The 27,478-nt window shown below is 46.4% G+C and overlaps 1 protein-coding gene across 2 annotated transcripts; it reads right to left on the bottom strand.

The window, feature by feature from the left end:
- On the bottom strand, positions 1 to 27,478 carry LOC115451366 (fatty acid synthase). 2 transcript variants are annotated; one of them, XM_030179654.2, is made up of 18 exons: positions 27,249 to 27,478; positions 21,775 to 21,964; positions 10,256 to 11,022; positions 9,939 to 10,169; positions 9,499 to 9,822; positions 9,124 to 9,433; positions 8,844 to 9,037; positions 8,534 to 8,762; positions 7,975 to 8,453; positions 6,955 to 7,890; positions 5,490 to 6,872; positions 5,214 to 5,401; positions 4,999 to 5,129; positions 4,178 to 4,298; positions 3,440 to 3,639; positions 3,162 to 3,359; positions 2,513 to 3,075; positions 1 to 2,407 (listed from the first exon to the last, which is right to left on the bottom strand). In XM_030179654.2, the coding sequence occupies exons 2-18, from the start codon at positions 21,941 to 21,943 to the stop codon at positions 1,670 to 1,672; spliced, it is 7,161 nt and encodes a 2,386-aa protein (XP_030035514.2). In that variant the 5' UTR covers positions 21,944 to 21,964; positions 27,249 to 27,478; the 3' UTR covers positions 1 to 1,669. The 2 variants fall into 2 exon arrangements, with proteins under 2 accessions (XP_030035514.2, XP_030035513.2); XM_030179653.2 differs by lacking the exon at positions 27,249 to 27,478 and adding an exon at positions 22,063 to 22,251.

Consider the following 27,478-nt stretch of genomic DNA (forward strand, 5'->3'; position numbering starts at 1 on the left):
TAAAAATAATGCACTTTTAATCACAGAATTCCAAGGTTATGTCAGTAACAAAATAATTTATCACAACAACCGTACACAAAATCTAATTCTACTTAATCTAAGTGTGTAGTAGCAGTGAGAGCGCGGCGGCGGCGGGGCGGGGGGGCGGCGGCGGCGGCGGGGCGGCGGCGGGGCGGGGCGCCGCGCCGAGCCCGCGAGCCGCCGGCGCGCGCCCGCACCGGTCAGTAAGGCCTCACACGATGCTGTTACATGGCACACGGTGGCGCACAACCGCTGCACAGCAAGCTGCGTGCTGTATACTTTGTGATATCATTTGCAGCGGCTACATAATTGCACGCTATAACAGCAGCGTGTGAACGAGGCGTGACGGCAGCGGCGCCCGCGCAGGAGCCGCCGCTCGTCCTTACCTAGGAACGTATTACATTATAAACTACGTATAAAACATTAGTCCCGACACGTTGCACGCGCCAGCTTCACCGTGCTACCTTAATAACATATACAAATACGATATTTGAATGATATTTCCTATACAATGATATCATATTCTTTGTTCACCATTAGTGTCTTTTGTGATGACCGTATGAACGCCTGTATGTAAGTGTATATGTGCGCGTGGGTGGTCCCACATGATGCACACGTACACTATGTTCAACTTACACTAAACTAATCAAGTGTGCTTAGAAAATTATGTATACATTCAATGAACATAAATAATTTAGCGTAACTAAACCGGCGCACTCCAAACTATCCGTGCTTTTTAATATATCATGTGTGTGAGTAATGAATATGTATGTGTTTATTTGTGTGCGGTAATCCCTTTTCCACAATACCGATGTATTATAAAATACATAATTTTCTTAAATAAATACTACGCAATAAATAACAAAAAACAAAACCTTTTGGAACATAGATCGTACAAGAGGTAACGAACAGTTTACATTCACATATTATGTACATATACACCTGTATATATACAACATTTACACAACTCGGTACACATAAGCCATTTACAGAGGCGGGCGAGTGCCACGTGCGCATGCGCGGAACTCTTCGCAGACGACACCCAACGTGAACGCCTCACGTGGGACTCGCAACACCCATCATGCAACAATTCGCTACCCTCTTACACCGCTAAATTATCTACAATTTGAGATTCAAACTAGTGTCATGCTCATTAGGATTACAAAGCAAGATCGATCTCGCGGCTGACTGCACGGTCACGTGGGCCTTTTTATTTCGGTGACCCCCCGTAAACTTCGGATAATAATAACTATATCATTATCGTAGACTTTGATTGATCTAGATATATCTATATATAAGCAGTTATGGAATATTCCCATATTCTGTCATCATAATGTTACCGCTTATGGATGTTTACTGTAATGTGGATCACTAGTGTGCCCGTACCGTGCATGCGAACACGTGGCCTGACCGCGACACGTGTGGCCCGTACGCTGCGAGATCGGTCCAGCTTCTCCAATCTCTTCGCGCTCCCACTGACATCGGGAATGTAACGTATCACTCGCCCCTCGACGTTCCGAATAAACGATTGTATACTAGTGGGCCAGTGGGCCAGTGGGCCAGGCGGCGGGGTGGCGCCGGCGGCGGGCGCGGCGGGTCGCGCGGACTAGCGGCGGCGGCGGCGCGCCCGGCCCGCGCGGCGCGCCGGCTATTGTGTCAGCAGCGACGACAGGTGGTCGGCGATGGCGCGCGCCGACTCGCCGCGCAGGATGGTGCGGTGCGTGCCGGCCAGCTGCCGCGTCTTCACCTCCCCCGCGCACACCTCGCGCAGCCCGTAGTCCTCGCCCAGCGTCACGTAGTTGTCGCGCGCCGTGAACAGCGTGACGGGCGCGCGCAGCTTCTGAGTCGGTTTGTACGCGTCGGCGATCACCAGCTTGCGATAGAAAGAGGCGGCGGCGGCGGGCAACGCCGGGTCGCCGGCGCCCACCACCTGCGCGATTCGGCTCACGCGAGCCTCCCAGTCGGGCAGGCGCTCCAGCTCGGCGGCCACCTTGGCGGCGTCGATGTCCTTGAACAGCTGCGTGAAGAAGGCGAGCGCGTCGGACTCGTCGGCGGCGGCGGAGCGAGCGGCGCGCTTGCTCTTGCCGCGGGCCGTGTGCGTCGCGACGTACGCGGGCGAGCCGTCCACCAGCACGAGCCGCACGGCCGCGCCGCCCGCCTCCAGCTGCAGCGCCATCTCGAACGCGACCGTCGCGCCGAACGAGTAGCCCAGCAGCGTGTAGGGCGCGCGCTGCTGCACGGCGCGCACGTGCCCCACGTAGTGCCGCGCCAGCGCCGCCATGCTGTCCAGCGGCGCGGCCGCCGTGCACTGCAGGCCGTACACGAGCCCGCGCACGCCGCCCGCCACGCCGCGCAACACCTCCACCACGCCTTCGATCGGGTGCACCTGCAAATATACACCGTCGTTACCATTTGTCTCAAACAATGTTACGTAATATAAACTTTCATTTTGGTAATATTGTGTAGGTCAATACTTAGAAAAATCATTCACCATGAATACTGGTGGAGCGTTAGAAGAGGCCGGCGACGCGCTAGGCATCTTGACGAGCGCCTGCTTCGGCATCAACTCGCTTAGTGTGGCGAACTGCACGAGGGAGTCGGCCGCCTCCTCGCTCTCGGCGGCGACGGGCGCAGGCGCGGCGGCAGCGGGCGCGTCGGCGCCTCCGCCCGCCTCCCCGGACATGGCGCGCAGCTTGCCGAAAGTGAGTCCGCGAATCTCCTGCACGCCCAGTACCACATCGTAACCACGCTCTAACGTCTGCTTGATTTCAGCTCCCATGAGGGAGTCCATGCCGAGCTCGGCGAGGTTGGCGGCCTCGGACACCTTGCTGGGGTCTTTGATGCCGAGGATGTTGGCGACCGCGTGCACGAGGTCCTGTCGTGGCTGTCGCGTGGCGCGACGCTTGTCGGCGAGCACCATGGACGCAGCGACGGCGTGCGGCAGCGCCAGCAGAGTGCCCAGTGCCTCCATGCACGACGCGATGCGCTGCGGTATGGTGCCACCCACCACTGTCTCGTCACCGCCCATGGTCTCCACGATGAGACCCACCTCACCTGCAAACAAAGTGTTGGTGAGATACTCGTCCGATGCCCTCGCGTCAGTGACCATTGAGTCGCTGAGCGGTCAGCGCATGACTCACCAATGGCGCCCCACTGCACGGCGAGGCCGGGCAGTCCGTCGGCCTGGCGTCGCTCCACGATGCGCTCCATGGCCGAGTTGGCGAGCCCATAGTTGCTCTGTCCGGCGTTACCCCGCCCACACGACACCGACGAGAACACCACAAAGTATTCCAGTTCTGGAGCGAGTTCGCGCGTCGCCACATCTAATGCTTTGGTTGCTACAAAAAAGGATAAATTTATTTTAGAAACAATAAAAAAGAGTGTCAAAAATGAGCATAATTCATATATTAGTATTTACCATCAATCTTCGGCTTGGCGACTGCTTGGAAATCGGCGGGAGTCTGTTTTTCAAGGAACGCATCCCGCAAGACTGCGGCGAGATTGAACACGCCACCCACGGGCCCCAACTTGGCCGCCTCACGGATCAGAGCCTTCGCTCCCTCCTCGGTGGTCGCGTCGGCCTTGGACACCGCCACTTGCACGCCTTGTTCCCGCCATCTGTAACGTAAAATACAAATTGCTAAAGTAATGTGTCGTTTTCGTTAAAAACCCCTAAGTTCGAAGCTTACGCCTTTATCCTCACAGCGACAGGCAGAAGCGCAACCAGTATGCTCAGACTAACACGCTCAAATAATCTTGTGATGAGACAAGATACGAAATTACCGCTATGATGAGCTCATATGAGCTCGGGCAATAAAAGAAACTATAGCACATACATAATATTAGGTTGTTTTCTTTTTTAGGGCACGAACGTTTAGTTGGGAATAGAATGAGAACTAGACCTGTCAAGACGAAGATCTGCAGGCTCAAAACCCGAGCCACACATCTCTGACTATTCGTAGTTATGTGTGTATTTTTATCAATTATAACAGTTAGCTTTAAACAGTGAAAGGATTCACCATCGCGGGACGCTGTCGCGTCTCGGAGCGGACTTCCTCGCTATCACGTAGGTTGAACGCTTCCATCCTTATTATGATTATTTTTGAAATGCGCGAAGTAGTCATAATGAATATATTATAATAGTTAAAGTCGTGACCTGCGTATGCACCAGGCCTGGTAGCCGGTGCGCACGCCGCTGCGCGAGTTGAGCAGGAGGCGCGTGGCGCCGCGCACCGTGAGCCACTGCGCCAGCTCCAGCCCGAACCCGCCCAGCCCGCCTGCGACACGTGACACGTCACTCACCACACATACACTAGCCTCTGCGTTCTCTCAAACCCACAACAAACTTATTCAAATACATAAATTTAATAAGTGTACCAGTTGTGCAAATAAAATTTGCCTGTTACTGTCACTGCATTATGCTAATAATTATGAGAAAACCTTCGGTGTACATTCGTACAATCAGAGTTTTGAAATAGGTATATTGCATAATTATGTAAAACTAGCTTTTGCTCGGAGCTGCGCCCGCGTGAAGTTTTCCGGGATAAATTTGTTTTCCGACGTACTTGATATGTATCGTTATATTATGACTAAATTACACAAAATCATTATAAATTGTAGCCTATGTGTTATTTTGATGTATAACCACTATATACTATAAAGTTTCATCCAAATCCGTTCAGTAGTTTTTTCATGAAAAAGGAACATGTATATTTATTCCTTTTTCACGAAACATCGATACGTACATTCATCCTCACAAACTTTCGCATTTATAATATTCGTAGGATAGGATTTATTTTGTCAAACATCATGTATGTTTGACAACGACAAATGTAAGTATGTATATTTGTTTACCACTGGAGAAAATATTGTTAAGTACAAGATTCATTGTCCGTGAAGGACGCAAACTGTAAATCCATCACCACTAGGGAGTAGACACTAGAGAGCAGCGAGCAGCGAGCAGAGAGCAGTTCTCACCGACGAGCACGTAGCAGCGCGCCGGGTGCAGGTAGGTGCGCGGCACGGCCGACACCAGCCGCGCCGGCGCCGCCTGCTCCTCGCGCACGCGCACCAACACCTTGCCGATGTGCTTGCCCGTCGCCATGTACCTGCAACACCAAGCGCGGTCACTGACGCCGATCTACGTCGACTGGTTCGGCATCCATCATCCACGAAATAAACGTTATTGTCACCTGAAAGCTTGCTCGAGTTGGCTGTCGGTGAACACGGTGGCGGGCAGGGGGCGTACGGCTCCGGCGGCGAGACCCTCGTTCAGGCAGCGCACCACGGCGGCCTTGTCGGGATGTGTACTGTCCGCGTCGAACAAGGCATCCAATAGAATGCCGTGGAATGTTGTGTTTTTGAGGAATATCGCCATACCCTGTACACGAAACCACACGAGTTTCAGACGGAAAATATTTGAAAGAAGAAAAAACTGAGTCATAAATCGATGGATATAACATACTAACCAGAGCGGTGTCATTGGAGAGATCGAGCTTGCCGATCTCGAGGAACCGGCCACCTTCGGCAAGGCAGCGTACGGAAGCAAGCAGCTTGTCGGCGGCCAGAGAGTTGAGCACCAGATTCACTCCGCGGCCGCGCGTGCGCTTCTGCACGAGTTGTTCGAACGAAGTGTCGCGCGAGTTGCCGATGTTCGCGTCCGGCAGCTCTGGGAACCGCGAGCGTAGGAACGCTCGTTTCTCGGCGGTGCCCACAGTGGTGAACACCGTGCATCCGGCGTGCAGCGCTATAGCTATGGCGGCCTGGCCCACGCCGCCCGTGCCCGCGTGGATCAGCACCGACTCGCCGCGCCGCATACCGCCGCGCACCGACAGCGCGTAGTAAGCCGTCGCATATGCTACCGGCACTGTCGCAGCCTCCTCCAGTGACCACTTTTTCGGCACTTCCCACAAAAAGCTCTCATCAGCGAGGACAGTGGTGGCAAGACCGCGCGCCGCTACCATGCCCATAACACGCTTGCCTTTCGACGATCTGCCACTGAACTCCAAACCGAGGATGCACTCTTGGCCGGCAAGATTGCCCGGCAACGCATCCGGCGGCAGTTTTCCCGTAGCTAACATGATGTCACGGAAATTAAGCGGTGCGCAGTAAACGCTGCAGAGGTCGGTGCCAGCCGGCAGCGGTGTCTCCCGCGCGTACCGCAGGGGGCTCTCGATCCACCGCAGCGAGGACAGGTCACCACGCGTCAGCGTGTTAACGTACGCGTGTTCCACTTGCAACTGTGCGTCAGCCGCCGCCGCCAGCGGCAAGTGTCGGTAAGTGCCCCACACACCAGCGCGCAGCACGTTCACCGCTACGTCCTTCTGCACCTGCGGCGCGCAGACGGCGGAGCCCACCGCGAACGGTTCCTTGGCGCCCGGCATATAGAACACGCGCAGCGCGCGGCCGCCGGGCTCGGCGCGCAGACACGTGGCCAGCCCCAGCGCGCCGCAGTCGACCGCCCGCGTCACCGCGTACACGCGCAGCTCCTCACTCTCGGCGCGCGCCAGCGCCGTGCGCATGTCGTCCACCCAGCCGAACGCCTTGTCGTCGGTGATGTCGATGACGACGTATGCGGCGGGCAGCGCCACGCGCTTGCGCAACAGCAGGTACTCGCAGGCGGCCGCCGCCTGGCGCGACACCAGACAGAGGCCGGCGCGCTCGAGCGTGTCTTTGGCCGCGGGCTCGTTGAGGGCGCCGCGCGGCTCCTCCAGCAGCAGCATGCCGGTGTCGCCGAGCGCCGATGCCAGCGCCGCCAGTACGCCGCCGCCGTGCCGAGACAACACATCCGCCGCCATTGCCAGGTGGCACTCGCTTTCTGGCGGCGCCGAACGCCCGTCCTTTTGTGTCACCTACAAATAATGATGTCATTGATTTACTATTTACCTAATATAATACTTAAAATTATAACATGATATAAAACCATTATCCAACCTTAACGCCCAGTTCCTCCATGGACGCCTTGTAGTTGGCGGCCTCCGGACCCGCGGCGAGCGAGGCGTCGACGCGCACTTGCGGTTCCTCGTCGAGGATGCGCATCGCGATCGGCGTGAGCAGAGCTTCGGCCGCGCGGCCCAGTGCCGCCTCCACCGTCTTCAGTTTCAGTGCTCCCGCATTCTCGAGTACCACCTGCAGGCTGACGGCGAGAGCGTCACGTTTGGAGCGCGAGGTGTCCTCGGTGGCTATGTTGGCGTTGTCATACGGGAGGAAAGTGTATTTCTCGAGCTTGGGCGCCGCTTGCGCATTGGCGCGACGCGGAGCGAGGCTGGTTTTGACACCACGCAGCTCCACGCCTCCGGCCGAGATGACGTCGATGTCGCGGCGCATGGTGACGCGCACGCCGGCGGCGGCGCTACGCAGGTGTGCCACAGGGTCGATAAGCGCGCGCCGCAATCGCGTCGGCAGGTACAGCTCGCGCGTGTCCACCCCGATGATGCCGAACTGAAGCATTGTGTCCATGAACGAGATCCAGTTACCGTTCCAGGTGAGCTCTCCGACGGTGCCGCGCGCGTCCGAAGACTTAATTCCACGGAAAATACCACCGTAATTGTAGCCTCTGAGTCTCAATTCCTTGTAAATGTCTTCAGTGACGAGTGGCGCTGCGGCGTCGGTCGCGTCGGGCTCGACCTCCGCGGCCGGCAGCCGCTCGTCTGTGTCCGTGTCGGCGAGGCGCACCACGCCGGTGACCACCACCGCGCCGCCCTCGCACACGTCGAACTGCCCCGTGCCATCCAAGATGTTGATCAAGAATCGCACGGGACCCTCGCTCGACATGATGGTAGCGCGCTTGAACTGTACATTCTCCAGAACAATCGCAGTTTCTTCCGGTTTCTTATTGTGTAACTTGGCTACGGTTCTCCAAACGAGAGTCTGCGGCAACAAAGACGTCACTTATATAAAACGAAAGGTAATGATTGGCAAATGAATGTAATTTAAATCAAACGGTGTACTCACTAGATACCCGGTGGCAGGGAACAGTACACGGCCGTCGATGTTGTGGCCAGCCAGGAAAGAGTCCTCGGGACGCGACAGGTCGAACTCGAGGATGTTTTCGCCGGAGCGCGAGGCAGAGCCGAAGTGTGCGACGCTCCACTCGATGGAGTGGTCCCAGCGCACGCGCGACGCCAGGCCGGGCGTGCCGCGCGCCACGGGCCAGTGCGGCGCCGGGTACAGCCGCGCCACCTGCGGCTGTCCGCCCGCCGCGTACAGCTTGCCGGTGCTGGCCAGCAGGTGGCGCAGCGTGTCGGCCGCGTCGCGCCGCACCAGCGGCACGTGCGCCGCCTCGGGCAGCGCGCGCTTCAGCACGGCCTGCAGCAGCGCGTGCGGCGCCACCTCCACCACGATGGCGCGCGCCGGGATCTCGCGCACCGCGTCCGCGAACCGCACCGGCGACAGCAAGTTGTTCACGTGGTAGTTCACATCGCTGAGCTTGGCTGAGGGACGACTTGTCTGATTAGCTCAACTCGATACCCCTGGTGTACACTTGATATGATCGAAAACACGTTCAACTCACCGAGATCCGATTCCCATTGGTCCTTGGGCAACGATGATGAGATCCAGCGCTGGGAACGAGGTTTAGGATTGGGGATGATTTTCTCCAGACTCTTCCGTAATAATGGCGCGGCTGTCGCTATATACTTGCTGTGGAACGCGACTCCGGAACTATTGACACGGCGAGCAAACACGCCCTCCGCCGAGAGCTCGGCAACGAACTTTTCCACTGACGGTACCGGCCCGGAAATCTAATAAATGAAACAGTAATATATTAAACTCGATCACTCGCAATTGGGTAGAGACTGAACGGTGCAACCGTTAATACGCACCGTGACGTTATCGTTAGAATTGTGGCACGCCGGAGATACGTCAGAAGGGCAGCGCTTCTGGCAGCTCTCCCAGGAGAGGCCCACGGCCGCCATCGCGCCCGGTGATAACTTTGCGTCAATGATGCTGCGGCCACGCCAGTACGCAGCCAACACCGCTTGCTCGCCCGTCAACGTCTCGTCCGCATATGCACAACCTACATACAAAATATTAGAATGTAAGTATTTGGTCAGCGGATGTGGAATGGAAGGCTTACTGGATCCGCGCCGTGGGAACACGCACCAATCTCGCCGACAGAGTGTCCGACAATGCCGTCGGGACGCACTTCCAGCTCGCGCAGAACGTCCACCAGCGCCACTTGTACCGCCGCGATCGACACGAACGAAGTCACCACGTCGTCGAACGCCGTGTCAGGTGCATCCGTCAGCGCGTGCACGAGGTCGATGCCGTGCGGCTTCAGCGCCGCGGCCGAGCGCCGGATGCTGGCTGCGAACACCGGCAGCCGCATCAGTGTGCGCGCCATGCCCGGCCACTGCGAGCCCATGCCGGAGAACACGAACCACACCGGCCGTGGCTCGCTGCCGTCCGTCTCCTGAAAAATTATAATTATTATCCGCTGCACAGAATGCGATACAATAACAGATGTGCGACACTCACAATGATCTCCTCCTGCGGCGCGCCGTCGACGTCGAACAACGTGTACCCGCGGAAGCTGTGCCCAGGTATGTTGCGCGCGTGCACGGCGTCGAGCAGCGCGTGCAGGTCGGCGTCGCGGCGGTGCTCGGCAGCCAGAGCCAGCAGCTCGTGCGCCGCCTCCTCGGTGCGGCCCGACGCCAGCACCAGCCGCGACACCTCGTACTCGGCGCGCGCGCGCTTCTCGCTGCGCTCCGATTCTAGGATGATGTGCGCGTTCGCTCCGCCGAATCCGAACGAATTCACCGCCACCAGTCCGCCGTCCCACTCCATGTTTCGGTCCACCACCTACAAGAGCTCGCGTTACATAAACCACTTCTAACGTAATACACGCAATACATTTTTTCATTTATTATAATGTATTGTTATGAACGATCGGTTCGCATACAAAATAAGAGTTGTACCTTTATTCTTCCATCACTGAGAGCGGGTATATCCGGATTAGGTTCTTTGAAGTGCAAATTGCCAGGAATCTTTCCGTACTCCATAGCCACCACCACTTTGGCGATGGAGCAAAGGCCCGACGCCGGTTCTGAATGTCCCATGTTGGACTTCACGGAGCCCAGTAACAAGGGCTTCGTCCGATTGTTACAGAAAAAATCTGCAATCGCGTTCACTTCTTGAGGATCACCGACCTATGACACACACAATATATACCGGTAAACATAAATAACACAGTCCACAGGGAGTGTACAAGACAATGTTGCGGAGTGGTGCATACCTTAGTGCCAGTGCCGTGCGCCTCTACGTAGGCGACGTCCTGCGGCCGCAGACCGGCCTCGTGGAACGTCTCCTGTGCGAGCGCGCGCTGCACCTCGCCCGAGGGGAAGGTGATGCCCTGCACCTTAGAGCCGTCGGTGTTCATGCGCGCGCCGCGGACGGTGGCGTACACTCGCCGCGCGTCGCCACGCCGCTGCAGTAGCACCGCCACCGCCGCTTCCGAACGCACGTAGCCGCGCCCGCTCGCGTCGAACGCGGCGCACCGCCCCTCCGGCGACAACATACTCAGCCGGTGGAAATTGAGCGAATTGGCCGGCTTGAGACACAGGTTGGTTCCGGCGACGACGGCCGCGTCACAGTGGCCGGCCCGCATCGCGATCACTGCTTGCGCCAGCGCGAACATGGAGCTCGAGCAGGCCGTATCGATGGCGTACGAGGGCCCGCGCAGATCGAACGTGTACGAGATGCGGTTGGGGAACATGGCGCGGCAACAGCCGGTGAGCGCGTATCCATTGATCTTGTCGGGATCGACGGTCCACATCTCCTCGGTCTCGGAGTTGGACACGCCCACGTAGACTCCAGTGCGCGAACCGCGCAGCTCGGCCGGGTTTAGGCCGGCGTCTACGATGGTCTCGTGCGTGAGCTCAAGCAGTAGCCGAAGCTGTGGATCCATGAGGTGCGCTTGCTTGGCGTGCACACCGAAGAACGTTGCGTCGAAGTGCGCCAAATCCTTGAGCTTGCCATTGCGCTCTGGCAGCCCGTGCAACCCTACAAAACACACACAAACACGTTAGCGCAGCTACATGCACGAACGACAAACGTATCCACACACCTTATTCGACACCGCCGCGAGTGTGTAAATATTGACAACGTTAATGACGTCACCAGTCGCCATGTAATTGACTGGGTACTACTAAACAGATATTGATTTCGCTTTCGTAGATACACGACACACGTATACCTTGTTGATAAAATTTATCAATATTCCAATGATATTGTTCATCCTCTCAATTCTCACTGATGTGACAGCAGATAACTACTTAATATATCTAATAACGTCAGTGGTAAGCACATACTTTTTGCGCCCAAAATAGCACGCATGACCTCAGTAGCGCTGAAGGTGTAATTTTGTTTTATTCTCTTGCTTGAAGATGCGACTACCCCGCGATCTGTGCTTCGATGTTAAAGCAGAAATCCAAATTAAAGCCAACTTTAGCTTGACTTGCAATGAATTCTTTTATTGGGAAGACGCAATAAATAAAAACCTTAATAAAAAAAAAACTTGATTTTTTTAAGTCCCGATCTACAACACTAAATCCCGATTTGTTTTACCTTCTGCCCAGATTTTAAATATTTACTTAGCAGCACTGCGTGTCCAATGTCGGTAAAATCTAGTTTATACTCTGTTGAAGAAAAACAAATTGTCACGTGTGTCTTATAATACATATGATATTATGTCCCCTAAAGGAGTATGCTATGCGACGCGCGAAGAGTGGGAATCAAATATGGAGAATTAAGTTTGCGATGTCGCGCGAATATGTGACCATCGAGAACTTTGCGTGTGCGGCACGAACGAAATGTGCCGGTCGCGAGTCGAGAGACCGTATCACGCCACCGCCCCCCGCCGCCCGCCGCCGCCCGCCGCCGCCCGCCGCCGCGCCAGTGACGTCAGCGGCGGGGCCACGCGGCGCGACGGTGCAGTGGCGTGATGTACACCGCATCATCGTCTTCGTGTTACAATACTTCTGTTTTTTATTTCATTTCACAATTCTGAGAAATTGTACCTACTGACAAAGGAAATATTTTCTTTGTAAGAAGTAACCATGAATTAAAAGTTAATGATATTCAAATTGCAGGCAATAAACAGCGACGCGGCGTTGGGCTCGGCTCCTCTTGATAGCGTCGGGATATGTGCGACTAATTTCACGAAAAGTGCGCAGTTGTCAAACGCTATTATCTCATTAAGGAGTCATAACTAGGTACACAAGTAGCTGCGCAGCACGCAGACGCGCAGGCGCGCGCCGCGCCGCCACACCACGCCTGCCACCAGGTACACACTACACAGCTCCGTGATAACATCTACTACGAACACATACTTCCCACCATTAATCTGAAGTCGAATAGCGGTGCACTAACATTATGAAAACTGTAGAGCCTGTATTCTTAATTATAAATCACATCGAAAGCTGGATTGACACGCTCAAGGTTTGCTTGGACAAAGTAAATTTCGGGGCTTCTACCCGTGGCCTCCATTAATTATAATTGTTATGTATTATAACAATTATAATTAATGATTAATATATAATATATACAAATAAATTGTTCAAGCTTGAAGATTTTATAGTTATGGTCTCGTTTCATCTTATTCGTTTCTGCCCCTTCAAACAGGTGTAAGCATAATATGTTGATTGTTTATAATAATAAATAGAATAGAAAAGTATTACAGAAAACCATAAACAATGATTTAGATAAAGGTTACTAAGTATTACGACGGATACGTAAGGGTATACCAGTGTGTAAAGTCGTTAAGAAGACAAACTCTGGCAGCCGGAAATTCGCACTCATTATTTGTTTACCACTTTATTACGTGAGTGTGAATGTGGACACAAAGCATGACGTGCGTGTCACATTGAGGAAAACAGTTCGACAGTTATCACGCTCTTCGTTTAGAACGGTGCGACCATCTTCACCCCCGCGGCGCCGCCTGCCCCGGCCACCGCCAGCCCCTGCGCGGTACCGACGGTAGTCGTCTCTAGCGTCTACGCAGACGCTGGCAGTGTTTAAGAATTCTGCTTGCTATCATTAAAAGATACAGCTATTTATGATATTATATTTCCTATTTAAAGAGTTTACTTATGCCTTATAAGCATTACTTATACATACAATATACTGTGACATATTAGGTATCATGGAACTTAACAGCGCTGCGGTTTATTCTCTAATGCAACTTATGTACGACTACAATTAAATGTAATATTATAAGTATAAATGACGAGAAGAAATGAAGACTTGCCAGGAGATGAGCGCTACACGCAATAATCAGTTGATCAAATTCATTTATCTTCTCTAAAACGACTGGCCTGTTCGTCTCGGCATTTACACGTATCGATACTTATATCTATTATAAATGCGATGTTAGAGTCAGGTTATGATTCGACGGGACCACTTAGCCGATTTCAAAGAAATGTGGTATGGAGACAATTTGAGAGTCTGAGGCATAGGCTACTCTATACGGGTATCCCGATAATATATGCACCGGGACTTTTATCCCAGAAAAACGTTTTTAATGCGGACGAATCTGCAAGCAAAAGCTAATAAAAGTATTAATAACAGGAACCAGAGATAAAAAAGAAAGGGGATGACAAAAGAAGAGGAGAAGAACACCAAGCAGCGATTATTGGAGCTATTTGTGCATGTTTATTTGTTAACTGTTTAGTTACTGTTTCATTGAAATCAGATATCGAAATAAAGTTATTTGGAATTTACTTTAAAACTTTGGTTTGAATTATTTAATGCAGATGGACTTTCATGCGGACGGATATACGGATAGTAAGTCAGTAAGTATATATCTAAATAATATTATATTTATCAATAAAGTAATTATATTCCTCGAATATTAGAAACAAGCCGACAACGTGACTCGAACAGGAATTGAAACAATAACACATTGTGTTGTTTAGTCGTCATCGATAAAATAATTAACTTCGAGTCGTTGCATTGACCACGCAACTCCAGCCGCGGCATGAGCTGGGCCACTGATATCGATAGCCGCCGAGACGCATCGCGCGGTGGGCGAGCCCTCCGCCCGGCCTGGAGGGCGTCGGGCCCCGCACCGGACACCGCCGCAAGGCACGTTTATAATTCAATCAATTATAACTATATATTTTATACCATACTCTTTACACACACAGTTTGTTTAAACGTAATAACTACTTACCTAAGTACTTTACTATTTGCCTCGCCTCAGTCGAGTTTTGAATATAATTAATAATAATGGTCCCTGTGTGAAAAATTTAACAAAAGTATAGATAATTATAATTTACTGCGCAGTTATGTTTCATTAATAGAATAACCCAAAAGAGGCCTATTTAATGTAATTTCTGAGTTGCCTGTCCTGACTATTCTTTGTTGTTAGTGTACTGCACTGGCAATGCACCTTAGTACATATCGGCGTTCACACTTCGGCGTTCACACTCGTCATGGACAATTTGTAAAGGTAACATGCTTAATTGAAAACTGTGACGATGAGTCCTTGGAGCGCGTTCGCACATTATGTAAACAACGATGACGTCGGCCAAAGGAATATTACGAGTAGCGACGCGGGGGATACTGTGCGTGATGTTTTACTAACGGACAGCGCGACCGGGAGCACCCGTCTCTCATAATAAGTTCAGCATTTTGTAATAAATATACGCTATGAAAATACTTCTAAAGATCGCCTCAGTGAACCACATTGAATATTGCGGCGGCAATATGCAGATTTACGAATAGTTACTTTAAAAACTGGTTTTAGATATTTTTGAAAATATTAAACTGTTTAAAATGTTCCTAATTAAATTACCTATCTAATAGTTATAGTTGTAAATTAATATAATGTGTAGGTACTTTAAGAGAAGATCCGCCAAATCAACAATGTTGGTGGCATTTTTATTATGAAAATAATGAAATTATAAAAATATAAAAAACACACAAATTATAAAAGAAATTAAGCAGACTGAAGCCTATCGACAGTAATCATCACATTTTGTAAAAATATGATCTTTATTTTTTTTCTAAATGTAAAATACACAGAAACATGTTTAGCGCGCCGTTTTGCAGGGGACATCGCCTTCATATTATAAACATTATAATTATTAACCTCTAGTTTTTTTATTCAAGAAACATATATATAGTTTAATTTTTTATGCTTGTTGATAATGGACGATTCCGCTTACTTATTTATTAGATTTAAAAAGTTTACTATATTTGTGGCCAGGCTTTATAGAGAAACATACTAAAAGAATTTTGAAGTCCAAAAAAATACAATTTCTTTAAGGAGATCTTAGCGCGACAGTCGTACCGTGTACGCAATACATACAACTTAGTCACTAAAAATAACTATACATGTTATTCATTTATGTCATCTCTGCGACCTATACCATTAGATTAGGTACTAGTAGTGGCATTAGGGCGGGTAAACTTAAAATTACTTTTGATATTTATTTTATTTGAAACTTGTATTTTTATTTTACAACAAAGAGTCGTGTACGTTATTGTAAAAAGAACATCAAGAAAATAAGTACGTACTTTCATTTAGTAAAGCAATGTTAAAATGAACCTGTATAATATTATGTTGGTATGTATAGGTAAATACAAATTGTATGCTGATTTATAAGTGTAAACCTCGATTTGTTAGTTTCTATACATTATTTGATATTTGGATTTTGCATGCATATTTCGGGCTTTTTCGGTTGCATATAGTCCGGTGTGGAATGATCAGTAAGTGAAACAGCCACAACACTCCTTTTCCCTGCTCTTTAACGGCGGCGCTTATAGATAGAGTCGCAACTCTACTAACTATATTATACATATCGTACTATATTTTAGTCAATTATAATATAAATATACGAAAGTAATATAGAACCAAATATATTAAGTCGGTTGGTACACAATACTCATATTTTCATCGAATAAAATCAAATTTATTTGCTTTAACAAAACTGCTTAATCCCAGCCACCCACTCTGCGAGATCGTGCGCCTGGTTAGTTTGAGAACTCTAACACTAGAGAGTAGCTGCTGCGCATATAATCGACCGACCAATGGAATTAAGTACTTCTGTTTAGTTATTGATAAATGTAAACTTTAAGTGACATATAGGTACACTAATTGATAGAGCCCGTTAGGTCATTGGAATTATGAAACTTCTACGTAACTGAAAATGTTCAAATTATAAAATTAGTTTATTTTGCAATTTCTGTTTATTTATTGCATTGATGCTTGGGGTGGTGCAGCTTAAACCATCATGTTGCCACTTGAGAGAACCGTTTGCGTTTTAAATCCTTATATTGAGAAGTAGGAATTCATAGAGATCGTCACTTATACATACATTAAGCCTATATTTCGACGACAAATTAATATTAAATTCTACAACATTTTTGAAAGCAGGCTAGAAACCGTTTCCAAATATGCCTCTTTCACAAGCAGTCCATCTTCAAATTCTTTTTTTATTTCGTCAATATAAAAGATATTTCATATGACGCAACCGTTGCGGCTTTTGATTGTTCGGCTGGCCTTGTAAACTTCTATTTTTAAACAAGTAAGTACTTAAGTAATTAAATCACATACTTTTCGTTTGCTGAATTCATTTTGTGGCGAAAAATCCTTTTCATGGTTTTTGTGATGCTTGACTAAGTACCCACGCTTAGGTATTGCAACTGACCTATGACAAATCAGACAAAATGGCCGTATCTTTCACTATACAAAATATAATTCGTCTAGCAATTCTTCATTCAATTGATACGTTTTACCTCTCTTCGACACACTAGTTAAGTATTATTTATTAACAAACTTCCTATCGTTATAAATTTATTACAATAACAGAAAGCTACGAGGGGGTTAATCTGACCTAATTGAGGATCAACTAAAACAAAACCTGAATAGTTCGGTCATATTCGACCGTTTGCGCACTTCTGCTCTAGATTATACCTTATTGAGCATTGTTCAGTTAAAAAGTGTTCAAGTAAAATTCTGAGCTTCTTTAAAAATCTAGACTACGAATCTGACTTGAGGTTATAAAAACTACTTACTATTTAAGAATTAATTTATTTCTTTTTACTTTGTTATACCTATAAAGGTTGATACAAACGACGAGCATTAAATTAAATCTCGTATACTACTTATGTACTATTTTCAGAGCCTACACAAAGGATTATTTGAATGAAAGCAGTAGTGTAGTCACAGCATTTTTTTATATTTTGCTTTGATGTATCTGCCACAATAGCTGTCGGTGTCTACGCATAGCTATCTATCTCGGTTTATGTACACTATAACATATATTTTTTTGCATTCTGTTACCTTTATTTTCTTTCTTTCTCCCTAACACTCGGTTAAAAGTATTTTGTCCCTGGTAGCACAAGGCTATGCCTAGTTTCTGTACCCCTGAAAATACTAATATTAAGCATCTAATAGATTTATAGTTATTTATTTTAAGTAAAGTTTCTGTAAGTCTGTTTTTTTATTAAACGATTTCATACGTTTATGTATGTTCGCGGCTTTAAAAACGCGCACGTCAGCGCATGTAAAAACGTCCATTGTTCTACGCACAACTAGTGACGCTTCCGCAATCGACACTCACCGCACGACGCGTGTGCACAACGTGTGTGCAATACACACTGCGCTGCTGTCCACACAGAACAGTACAACGAAACCAACTCATATATCTCACGTAGATATTGAAAGCGTAACAGACAGATGAATTAGGCTGTAAGTAGTTAATCGGCACGACAATGTTAGCAGCTTCTTGCGGCTTTGGGTCTGTGGCTTATTGTCAAGAAGACGACAATATATGTTTTTAACATTTACAACAAATATTTACTTATAAAAGTTGAACACAATATTAATTAATTATAATTAGGACATAGGTATTTTGTATGTTGCGTGCAAGTCTACGACACGTCGGCATTTTAAAAATAGAAAAACACCACAGTAATATGTTTAAAACTACATTCATACCAATGAATAGACTAATGTCTTAAATAAATTCATGAGCACACGGAAAAAACAATTATTATACATAACGCGCGTTCTTTCATCAGAATTTATTTCTTGACAGAAATAACCACGTTGTAATGATTATGCTTCAATATAGATTGGCGTCATTATACGCTAGTTTATGCCTACTTACATCACAGGATGTGATCAAGTTGCTACCCTATTACACACAATAATGTAAAAGAATCGATGCGAGTTCAGCGGTTGGGACTAGGGATAAATGTAGTCGCCCTAATACACTGGCCCAGTCGGTCGCCGCGCCGTGCCGCGCCTCGCAGGACAATGCGGCGAGGCGTCATGCTTCGCCGCGCGTCTGATTAGCATAGTCACACTCTTATACACGTCTTATTATACTCTTGAAATGGCCGAATTATACAACGTAATCCGTAACTATGACAAATTATCAAATCAAGTTTAGCACGTAGCTATTACAAGTATTAGCATTGTGCATTGTAGCATTATAGACACATCTTTGTGGTATTCTTCAATGCTTATTATGTGATATGTTAAATGGGATAATTTTGTAAACATGATAAACAAATTAAAAAAACGTCAATTATTAACTCGTACACCGCGTTGCAAGGTTACCTTTGATTTTAATAATATTATTATTATTATGAAGAGCGTTTTCGAGTAGACCCACGTCACAGCAAGCCGTATCATAACCTATATTTAGACGTCCCCACATTTGGAAAACCTGTTTCAAAACCGCATTCGTAAATTAACGTCAATTCCTTAAATAAATACTATGCCTACTTATGTTATTTCTATATAATTGTTCGGAAAGTTGTAAAATACTTAATTAATTCCATTAATTACTTTAAAAAGTAAAGACAATAAATGCCGAAATTTGGACTTATTCAAAATACTGCTCGGGCAGTGGCAGATACGATATTATATTGTGATAGACCGCGTAGTACACGGAGAAATAAGTACTTAGTAGATATTATACGACTTATACATTTTGCAAGTATGTACAACATAGCTCGTTATAATATAAGATAAAATATTTACAAAAACAATCAAAATACATCTAGAACATGTCATAAATAAGTTGACAAAAACCTATCTGTTTGCATTTCTGATACAAGCTATATAGGTATAGCTACATACGTAATACGTTTAAGTACGAGTTCATAATGTAATAATGCCATTAAAACGCCACAGCGAAATTATAAATAGGAAAAGTACTACCAAGTACATAAAAAATATTCACTCACAATATACTTACAATATTAAATTTTGACTAAAGTTTTTGTGATGGTTAACGTAAAATAATATGGTTACTTCCCTGTTATGTCTTTGGGGCCTTAGCATCATCAGCCACTTTGGCAGTCGATAGTGATTGCGCTGGAACTTCTACGGCGCGCAGATTTACAATTAATGTTAGCGCGCCGCGCTGATCAGACTTTGTCACCTCGCGGCGTACTATCGTACTGCCATTAACATAGCAAGTCATAAAAATTTTATCTGAATATCTTCATGGCCAAACCAGACACCGGAAAATACAAACTCGTTTTATTATTAGAATAACATATTTTTTATGGAAAATGCTCCTATAATATGCCGATATATCTTCGACTACACACGCGCTTTTTCCGTATTGTTTAAACATTACGTATTTTATAGGCTAGTTACGAGATAAAATGATATAATGTTATAGGGATTTACTCATAGCTTGCACTTAGAATATCTAACAACGAGCGATGCAATGAAGATAATAACAATGTAAATTACGTCTAATGTCCAGATTATCATGACTACACACATTATACAACTAGTAATGCCTATCCGTGAAGGTGTGACTTGCCATACGGCATGACTATTGACTATGGAAGATTACGAGCACTATATATTTCCTAAACTATAGCAATTACTTGTTACAGATGAGTGTAGTTGAGGTTCGTGGCGATTAGCGCGCTCTTACAGGGAAAATGGTATATTAATTATTAATGTGTCACTATGCTGATAATATTTCGGGTTGAGTGTGTTTAACATCACGTCTGGTCACTCGATATACTATATAGAGCTGACGAGAGACGACAACGTGCTGCTGCCCGTAGCTCATTTGGACATGGAGTCGCGCGTTATTTTCCTTCTATGCCAGGAGTTGGTTGCGTTGTTAGTAGTAGTGTTGGTGGTAGTGGTGGAGGTGGTGGTGGTAAAGGTGGTACGAAAATCAATAACTCCCAGTTTCATTAGTCGATGGCTGTGTGCCAGATGATATTCAACTCTCATATACGACAAACTTTAATTATTTTTTAAGTACTAACCAGTAACGCTGTACCGTTTTAAAAGTCACAACTTTAAGCTGCTCGGCATCTATCTAGACTAGACTCTCTTTGCATAGACTATACTCTATGTCATATCTGATTCAATTGTCTGTACATAAGATATTATTAGCTAACAGTTATAATCAAGACAAAAAAATATACTTATTTGAATCAAGTACTTGCAGAGAGCGTATTCGGATTACATATATTGGTGTTAGTTTGGCGATCCCGTTGCGAGCCGACAGCAGCGAGCATTCCCTGACGCCAACATAGCCGGTGACACCAACTCCAAAAAAATATTTAGTGCACATATACTTAAACGTAAAATCATGAATGGGCAAAAAGATTGCCTTAATTGCTTCTGTTATATATTCCTGTTATTAACCCGTGTATGTGGTTCCATTTTTTATTAGATTGTTGTGGTTTTTGGAGTCGGTTTGTTTCAACTCTCACACAAATTAAAATAAACTCAAAGCACGTAAGGTTCTAATGAATAGAATAGTATTAGTGAGTGATAAAAAATATTTCAAAAGCATGGATTTGCGTGAAATGATCTGAAATGTTTCTAATCACTAATGTTTTCACAAATGTCCAAATTTAATATTATATCCTAAAATACTCATGCACTACTTACATGTATGCGTATAAAGACGACTACGTGTATGTAGTTTAGTTTGTTTAAGACGCAAGCAAATATACATACATAGTATTCATTACTTGAATACTATGTATGTATATTTGCGAAGCCCTGATAAATCCAGCAGATTTGTTCTTAACGCTTCGTGCGTCGGTTAGTATTGGTACCTTAAAACACTACCTGCGTCGTGATACTCTACAGGCTACCTAAACGAGTAACCAGGCGCTAATGATGACAGGTTTGGACCAGTGTTAAGAGCGCCCTCCGAGTGACACAACATGAGTCTCACCGACCACTTCAATCAAAAACATACTTATGTATCTATTGTGCCCAAACGGGTAATCGGAGTCTACAGAAGAGCGGAAGGGAATAATTTACAGCGCGATCTCGAGGACATACTGTATTGAGTGATGTCGAGCGAGCCAATCTGTACTGGGTACTGCGTTCAGTGTGCAGCAGTTGAGGCGAGCGCGTAGCGTCGCGGGTCGGGTCACCTTTGTCAGCTGCCACTACAGTCTACAGTTAAAACACGCCGCACGCAACTGCCGTTTATACGTATAATGGGAAGTACGCTTTTAATGTTATATTATACCCGCTTTTTTACATGGTGGTTACTATTTAAATACGTTTAGATATCGTACGTGAAAACAAAACAAGTCAACCGATAGCAAACACAATCACGCATCTGACATTCCATTACACGCGCACACATGCTAAAATACGCGCTCGCCGAGTGTCAGCCGTTACCACAGGCCACACACGACGTTACATTCGCGCTTTCAAGATCCAAATACAAGGTTGAATGTTAACCAGCGCTAAAATGTGGTCAAGTGCGGTAACGAAAAGCAAATGTGTCTTACCAGGGGTCCAGCGCCTGTCGTCAGCGGTGACGAGGTCGACGCCATCGAACAGCTGCCGCGCGAACTCCTCGATGTTGTCAGACTCGGGCAAGCGGCCTGACAAGCCTGTCAACACGATGTCATCGGGGGAGTGCGAGCCACGGCTCCCGTTCAGCACCGCGCTCGGCATCCTCGTTGCTCTCGTATCCGTCTGCAACAAACACCAGCCCGCGTCAGTGCAGGTCTGTCCCACACCTGCACCACCCTGGCACTTCCGCACTGGACGACCGCCGCACAACCCCGCCTCACCTTTACAAGGGCAGGCCAATGCCACACGTCTTAGGCACCAAACGGAAAGCAATGAAGTGAACGCGGGCGAACGTGGTGAGCGCACCGAGCGTGTCGGCCGAGTGATGCGCCGGCGATGCTGTGCGCGGTTAAAAGGGTGCGATAGCGGGGTCGCGACCCGCAACGCCACGTTTCCACAACATCGAGGCTAAAGGTTATCTATCGCGCTGCAAGGACGCGCAAGGTCGTCGCGTTCTTCCTTGATGGTCACAATAGTCTCTGCGGCTGCCACATCAAGCCTCTTGCTGCCCATAGGCGCTCGTCTAGTATTACTATTCGAAAGTCCAGAACGCGATGGGCTAGCGGCGGTGGCTCGCTGTCACAAGCTCGCGTCCGCTTCGACCTTCCGGCCGTTCGCGCCGGTTGTTTATCAACAGATGTTCGGTGTCGGCATCTGACCCGCGATTAAGTCCGCAATCACCACGAGCTGCGTGTGCGAATCACGCGCAAGGCAACCCGCGCGGTGACCCGGCTCTCCACTGCGCACCGCCGCCGCGCGGCTTCGCCTCTCGACTTTACCATGCCATAGTGGATGAACAAAATGCCAACGTAGATGTGGTAAACATATAAGCAGTTATTATAATTTGTGTATGTCGTGGAGCTTGATATTTATTTGCAACAAGGGTTGCTCGTGGTTTCGCTCGCGTGAAAAGCCCACTACAAAAGTCCCTAAATCATTGTAGCGAGTCATAGCGCAACTGTAGGACTGTTAATTCAGGACATGGTATATCCATGTCCTGAATTTCATCCAAATCCGTTTAGTTGTTTCTGTGTTTACTTCTAACAAACAATCAAACATTTTCACACACTTTCGCATTTATAATATTAATAAGATTAGAAGAATGATAACATCTCTGTAAGTCTACAACTAATAAGTATACCTATGCCATTACAATCGTTTCTCTAAGACTTTAAATAAGTCCTAAGGGAATCATTGATTACTTTCTAATGATATTGGTCTCTCCTGGGCAAGAGTAAACCAGTGTGATCACCAAAGCATTGTCTATTTCTACCACAAGCAGCACTGTATAAGCACTATTCTGTATCAAATGTCCCGCTTTACATAACCTGTGGCTATTACCATTTAATTTCAATTACTAATTACAAGGCGTTTAGGAACGAAATTGCCAATGGAATTTAATTTTATTTATACTTTTTTTATCCCGATCAGAAACGGTGATATCCTGGTTGGGAATAGAAGGGGTTGTGGAGACGAATGTCCGTCCGCTCAAAACCTCCGACTTTTTGAGTTGCGTGTGTATTTTATTTTCATTATATAACCGTGAAGGGAAACATCGTTTCGAATTCTATTGTCTGCTAACGTGTACTAGCCCACCGTGCTGAACCAAGGCCTAAAACCCTTCCAGTAGTAGAGGAGAGTGGAGACCCGTGCGCTTGAGAACGACAGTATATAAGATAGGGCTAGTATTATTGTTATTGTATCTTTCCTGCGGGAAATGAAGGCTCGAAGGCCAGTCCTTTTCAGTGGCGGCCTCAGTGACCGCGAGGCCCGAGGCGAAATCAAAAATACAAAGCGTTGACGCGGACGGCGCAAGAAAATACCCCGGTTTTAACAGTTTGCTTGGTAAGATCGTAAAAAAAGTCCTCCAAAGTACCGCGCGCGAGGCCCCTGTAGGCGCGACGCCCTGGGCGGTTGCCCGATTCGCCTCCCTCTAAAGCCGCCCCTGGTCCTTTTGGAAGGCTTGCGTGGGGATACAGATGGTAGAGTCTATACAATACATCACTCTAGTGAGGATGTGTACACTGTACACCTTGCAGGTTCTTTTTTTCCTGCACTTATCGAAGAAACCTGCCATTATTATTATTGTTAGAGTGGACAGTAAAGTTCTTATAGCTAAAACGTCCCAAATAGTTCGCGGGGTGAGGCTCTGAGAGAGGATCGGCTGTGAACTATGTATTATGACGCCGAATGTTTCCACTTCCCGAAAAGAGTCTTGTACTATATTTTTAGCTTGTTTTCTCATTTTGCAAAATTTTAAAGGTGAAAGATCATTTTATAATTTTTGTTGATGTATGTAAATATGTCCGAATGGTATTTAATGAACTTTACTTGTCACAGATAAAAATATATTATATTATTTACGGCCCCCTCTTCCGTAGGTTGAAGTGAAGGGGGCGATGACATTTTTAATAATCATGTTATATACGTATATATACTAAATGTGGTGCTACTATATGAAGTATATTTTTTATTTGTTATGAATATAATTTATAACCACATATTTTATTCATATTAAAAGTATATCGTTTGCCTAAGTATACTTTAGAGATTTGCGGTTACTAATTTGTTAGAAATCTGAACGTAGGAGTTATTGAATTCTTAGCGGTGGCGTATTTAGAGTGATTTTCAGGAGACACCCGTCCCGAAACATAAGTAACAACTTTCATGACGTTAAATTTGGATCTATTCCATATTTTAAACTTTTGAAAATTAGCCGACCGCACGTTTTCCTCTCCCCTGTTAGTTATGCTTAAGTGTTTCAATATCCCAGTTTGTGAAGGCACAGCTACTGTTACCTTTATCTAAGATTAATAGTTTAGGGTACAAATCAGCACACATTCTATTATTAATCCCGCGCTTAAATACATAAGTAAGACAAGCTCAGGTTTAATAAGTATATTATAGAATAATCTATGTTTTTCGCACTGAAAACGTTTATCTTGGAAAGTTTTGTGCATGTAGTTTGTCGGTCTCATAGAGACATTTCCTTGTCACCATTTTTGATGTTAGATTTTAGACCAATATAAGCATATGTTAATCATATTTAAGTTATACCTATAAGGTATATCATTTTGACATTGCGTTACTAAATGAAACCACACACTTGTCTACTTGAAAATAACACTTTACAATATGATTAGCCGTTTAAATCTACGATTCGAGTACTAAATAATAACAAACAAAAATTCCGTTTCTAACAAAATAAATATCAATAACAAGGAATTTTTATTTTACACGCCCAAATACCACTACGCTTACTGTAAGAGAATACATTCAAGCACATATCATATTTAGGTGCTAATATGAATAAATGCGGTCCGTAATCGTTCGTAAGATAATTACATTTATTATGAATTATGAAAGGGAAGCCGGCAAGAATCGGTTTATATGGACCCTTCGCGCCTTCTGGTTTCATTTATTAAAGCAATTTATAATGGCCCTGTATTACTTATAATAATTATAATAATATCAGCCCTGTATTATATACTTGCCCACTGCTGAGTACGCGCCTCCTCTACTACTGAGAAGGATTAGGCCTTAGTCCACTACGCTGGCCTAGTGCGGATTGGTAGACTTTGAAATTCCTATAGAGAACTTCTCAGATGTGCAGGTTTCCTCACGATGTTTTCCTTCACCGTTAAAGCGAACGATAAATTCACAAAGTATACACACATGATTTATTATATTATTAGTATATTATACAGCCGTAAAACAGAGAAAAATGAACGGTGACTGGACCTTTATTTCTTTGTATTGATAACCAAAGCGACTAAAAGTCATATTATTGAATATTGTATAGTTTATTTAAAATTTTAACCAAAGCAAAAACTGGTCTCCACGTGCCGCCTCGCGCCGCGCCAACCGTCCGGTGCAGCGCGCGGTGTGTGCACTGTGAAGGGCGTGCGGTCTACGCCGTAGCAGTGCGGTGCACGGCTACGCATTTGCCTATCCATAAATATTTGTTTTTTTATATTTATTATTGTTTACGCGCACTTAATGCCGGGTCTCACCAACACAATAGACTAATTAACTTTACGAACAATTCCTTACATTTTTTGCAGACAATCAAGACGACCAAAATCTTCATAATTATATATATTACTATGTATTAGCAAATAATATTATGATTGATTCAACATCCTGTTCTATCGTAATACTTGTTAGGTAGCGAAGAGTCCATACAACCCGATTCCTCCTGGCTTCCCATTCGTAATTTATGTAAGATCTAATAATCATTAGAAAGATTTGCAGACCGCATTTATGCATATTAGTTTCTATAATTTGTTGTATCGGGTTCCCTTTCAGATCATTTCACCCTTCGCTACTAGTAGCTGTCTTAATACAATTAGGTGTGCCGTGAGCCGTGTCAATCTTACAATTACTAAACTTAAACTAAGTATGTTCAAACTATTCATAAGTCAATAATAATGAATTCTCAGTAGGTATGTAGTGTGGCACATTAAATGAAGCTTTACTTTGAAATCGGATCACTTGACTTGCTATATTTTGATATATATGTACAATAATATTATTTTTTCAATCGAGTATAAGTAATGTACAATGCACATGGGCTGCGGCGGCAGGCGAGGCGCGGGGTGTCTGGCAACGGGGGTGCGCTACATCAGCTCGCGAGCGCTCCGAGTGGAAGACACTACGGGCTCGGCGCGGCGCCGCTCCCTCGGGACGCGCGCCTGTGTGCGGCCGGAGTGTCGCGTGTCCACTCATCAACCACTACATTGTTATATGCGAACGAGTGAACGAGTTCATTGCGGCCGGCTATTGTGTGAGCCATCAGCGACGCCTGACGAACACTAATGGTGCCTTCTCATTGTACTTTAGAACTTGCTATAGCGGCCAACCTTTAGTAGTAGGTACGTACACGTAGTAAATTGTTTCGACTGACATTCACAAAAACTTTCATGCAAATAATGTTATAACATAAGGAATCATTAGCTTTTACAGAGTTTCCATGTAATTATACGTACGTAATATTTACACCTCTGTTTTCTATGTGCGATACCAAACACATATTGTATTGATACAGTTATACCTATGCAAGCAAAACTAGTTTAAATAAGTAGTTGAAAGTTCAGGGTGCGATGGAGTTTCCTACGCAATGTGCATTTTAACAAGTAGACCGAACTGGCAGCCGCTCCACAAGGAAAGCCGCGCAATGAGCATACGCGTTGCGCCGGTCAACGTTCAATGTAATTTACAGTTGCGGGACGTGGGCACCGGCGGCCGGCGCATTGTCCTCCAGACGTGCCGGCCGCGGGGCTCGCGAGAACCGCAACCTCCCGCACACTCTACCTTGCGATTTAGAACATGCACACCTCCCAGTGCTCATTGTTTAGTACCGCGTTATAATTTCTTAGCTAATAACCATCACTGATTGAAAACTTACAACACGCTAGGAAAAACAAACGATGCTTCAGATGTCACCAGGTGCAAATAGAGAGTTTATCGCGGGGCGCCGACCGCGCTTGCAGAATATCGAGATACTGCGACGGAACGGGTCTGAGCGCAACGAATCGTAAGGATTCAGTAACGACGAGCGGAACGAGCGCCGATAGTGCTAACTGCGGCACGTCACGATACATGCGCGGCGCGGCTCTGACTACGAATTGCGAGTGA

The sequence above is a fragment of the Manduca sexta genome, chromosome 15 (assembly GCF_014839805.1).
Source record: "Manduca sexta isolate Smith_Timp_Sample1 chromosome 15, JHU_Msex_v1.0, whole genome shotgun sequence".
NCBI lineage: Eukaryota > Metazoa > Arthropoda > Insecta > Lepidoptera > Sphingidae > Manduca > Manduca sexta.

Excerpts from the sequence above, each read along its gene's own strand:
- LOC115451366 (XM_030179654.2), bottom strand. The coding sequence starts at position 21,943 with ATGCCGAGCGCGGTGCTGAACGGGAGCCGTGGCTCGCACTCCCCCGAT. Across the intron at positions 5,130-5,213 it reads CAACTCGAGCAAGCTTTCAG|GTACATGGCGACGGGCAAGC; the intron begins GTGACAATAACG and ends TTGGTGTTGCAG. Across the intron at positions 3,076-3,161 it reads CGTGCAGTGGGGCGCCATTG|GTGAGGTGGGTCTCATCGTG; the intron begins GTGAGTCATGCG and ends CTTTGTTTGCAG.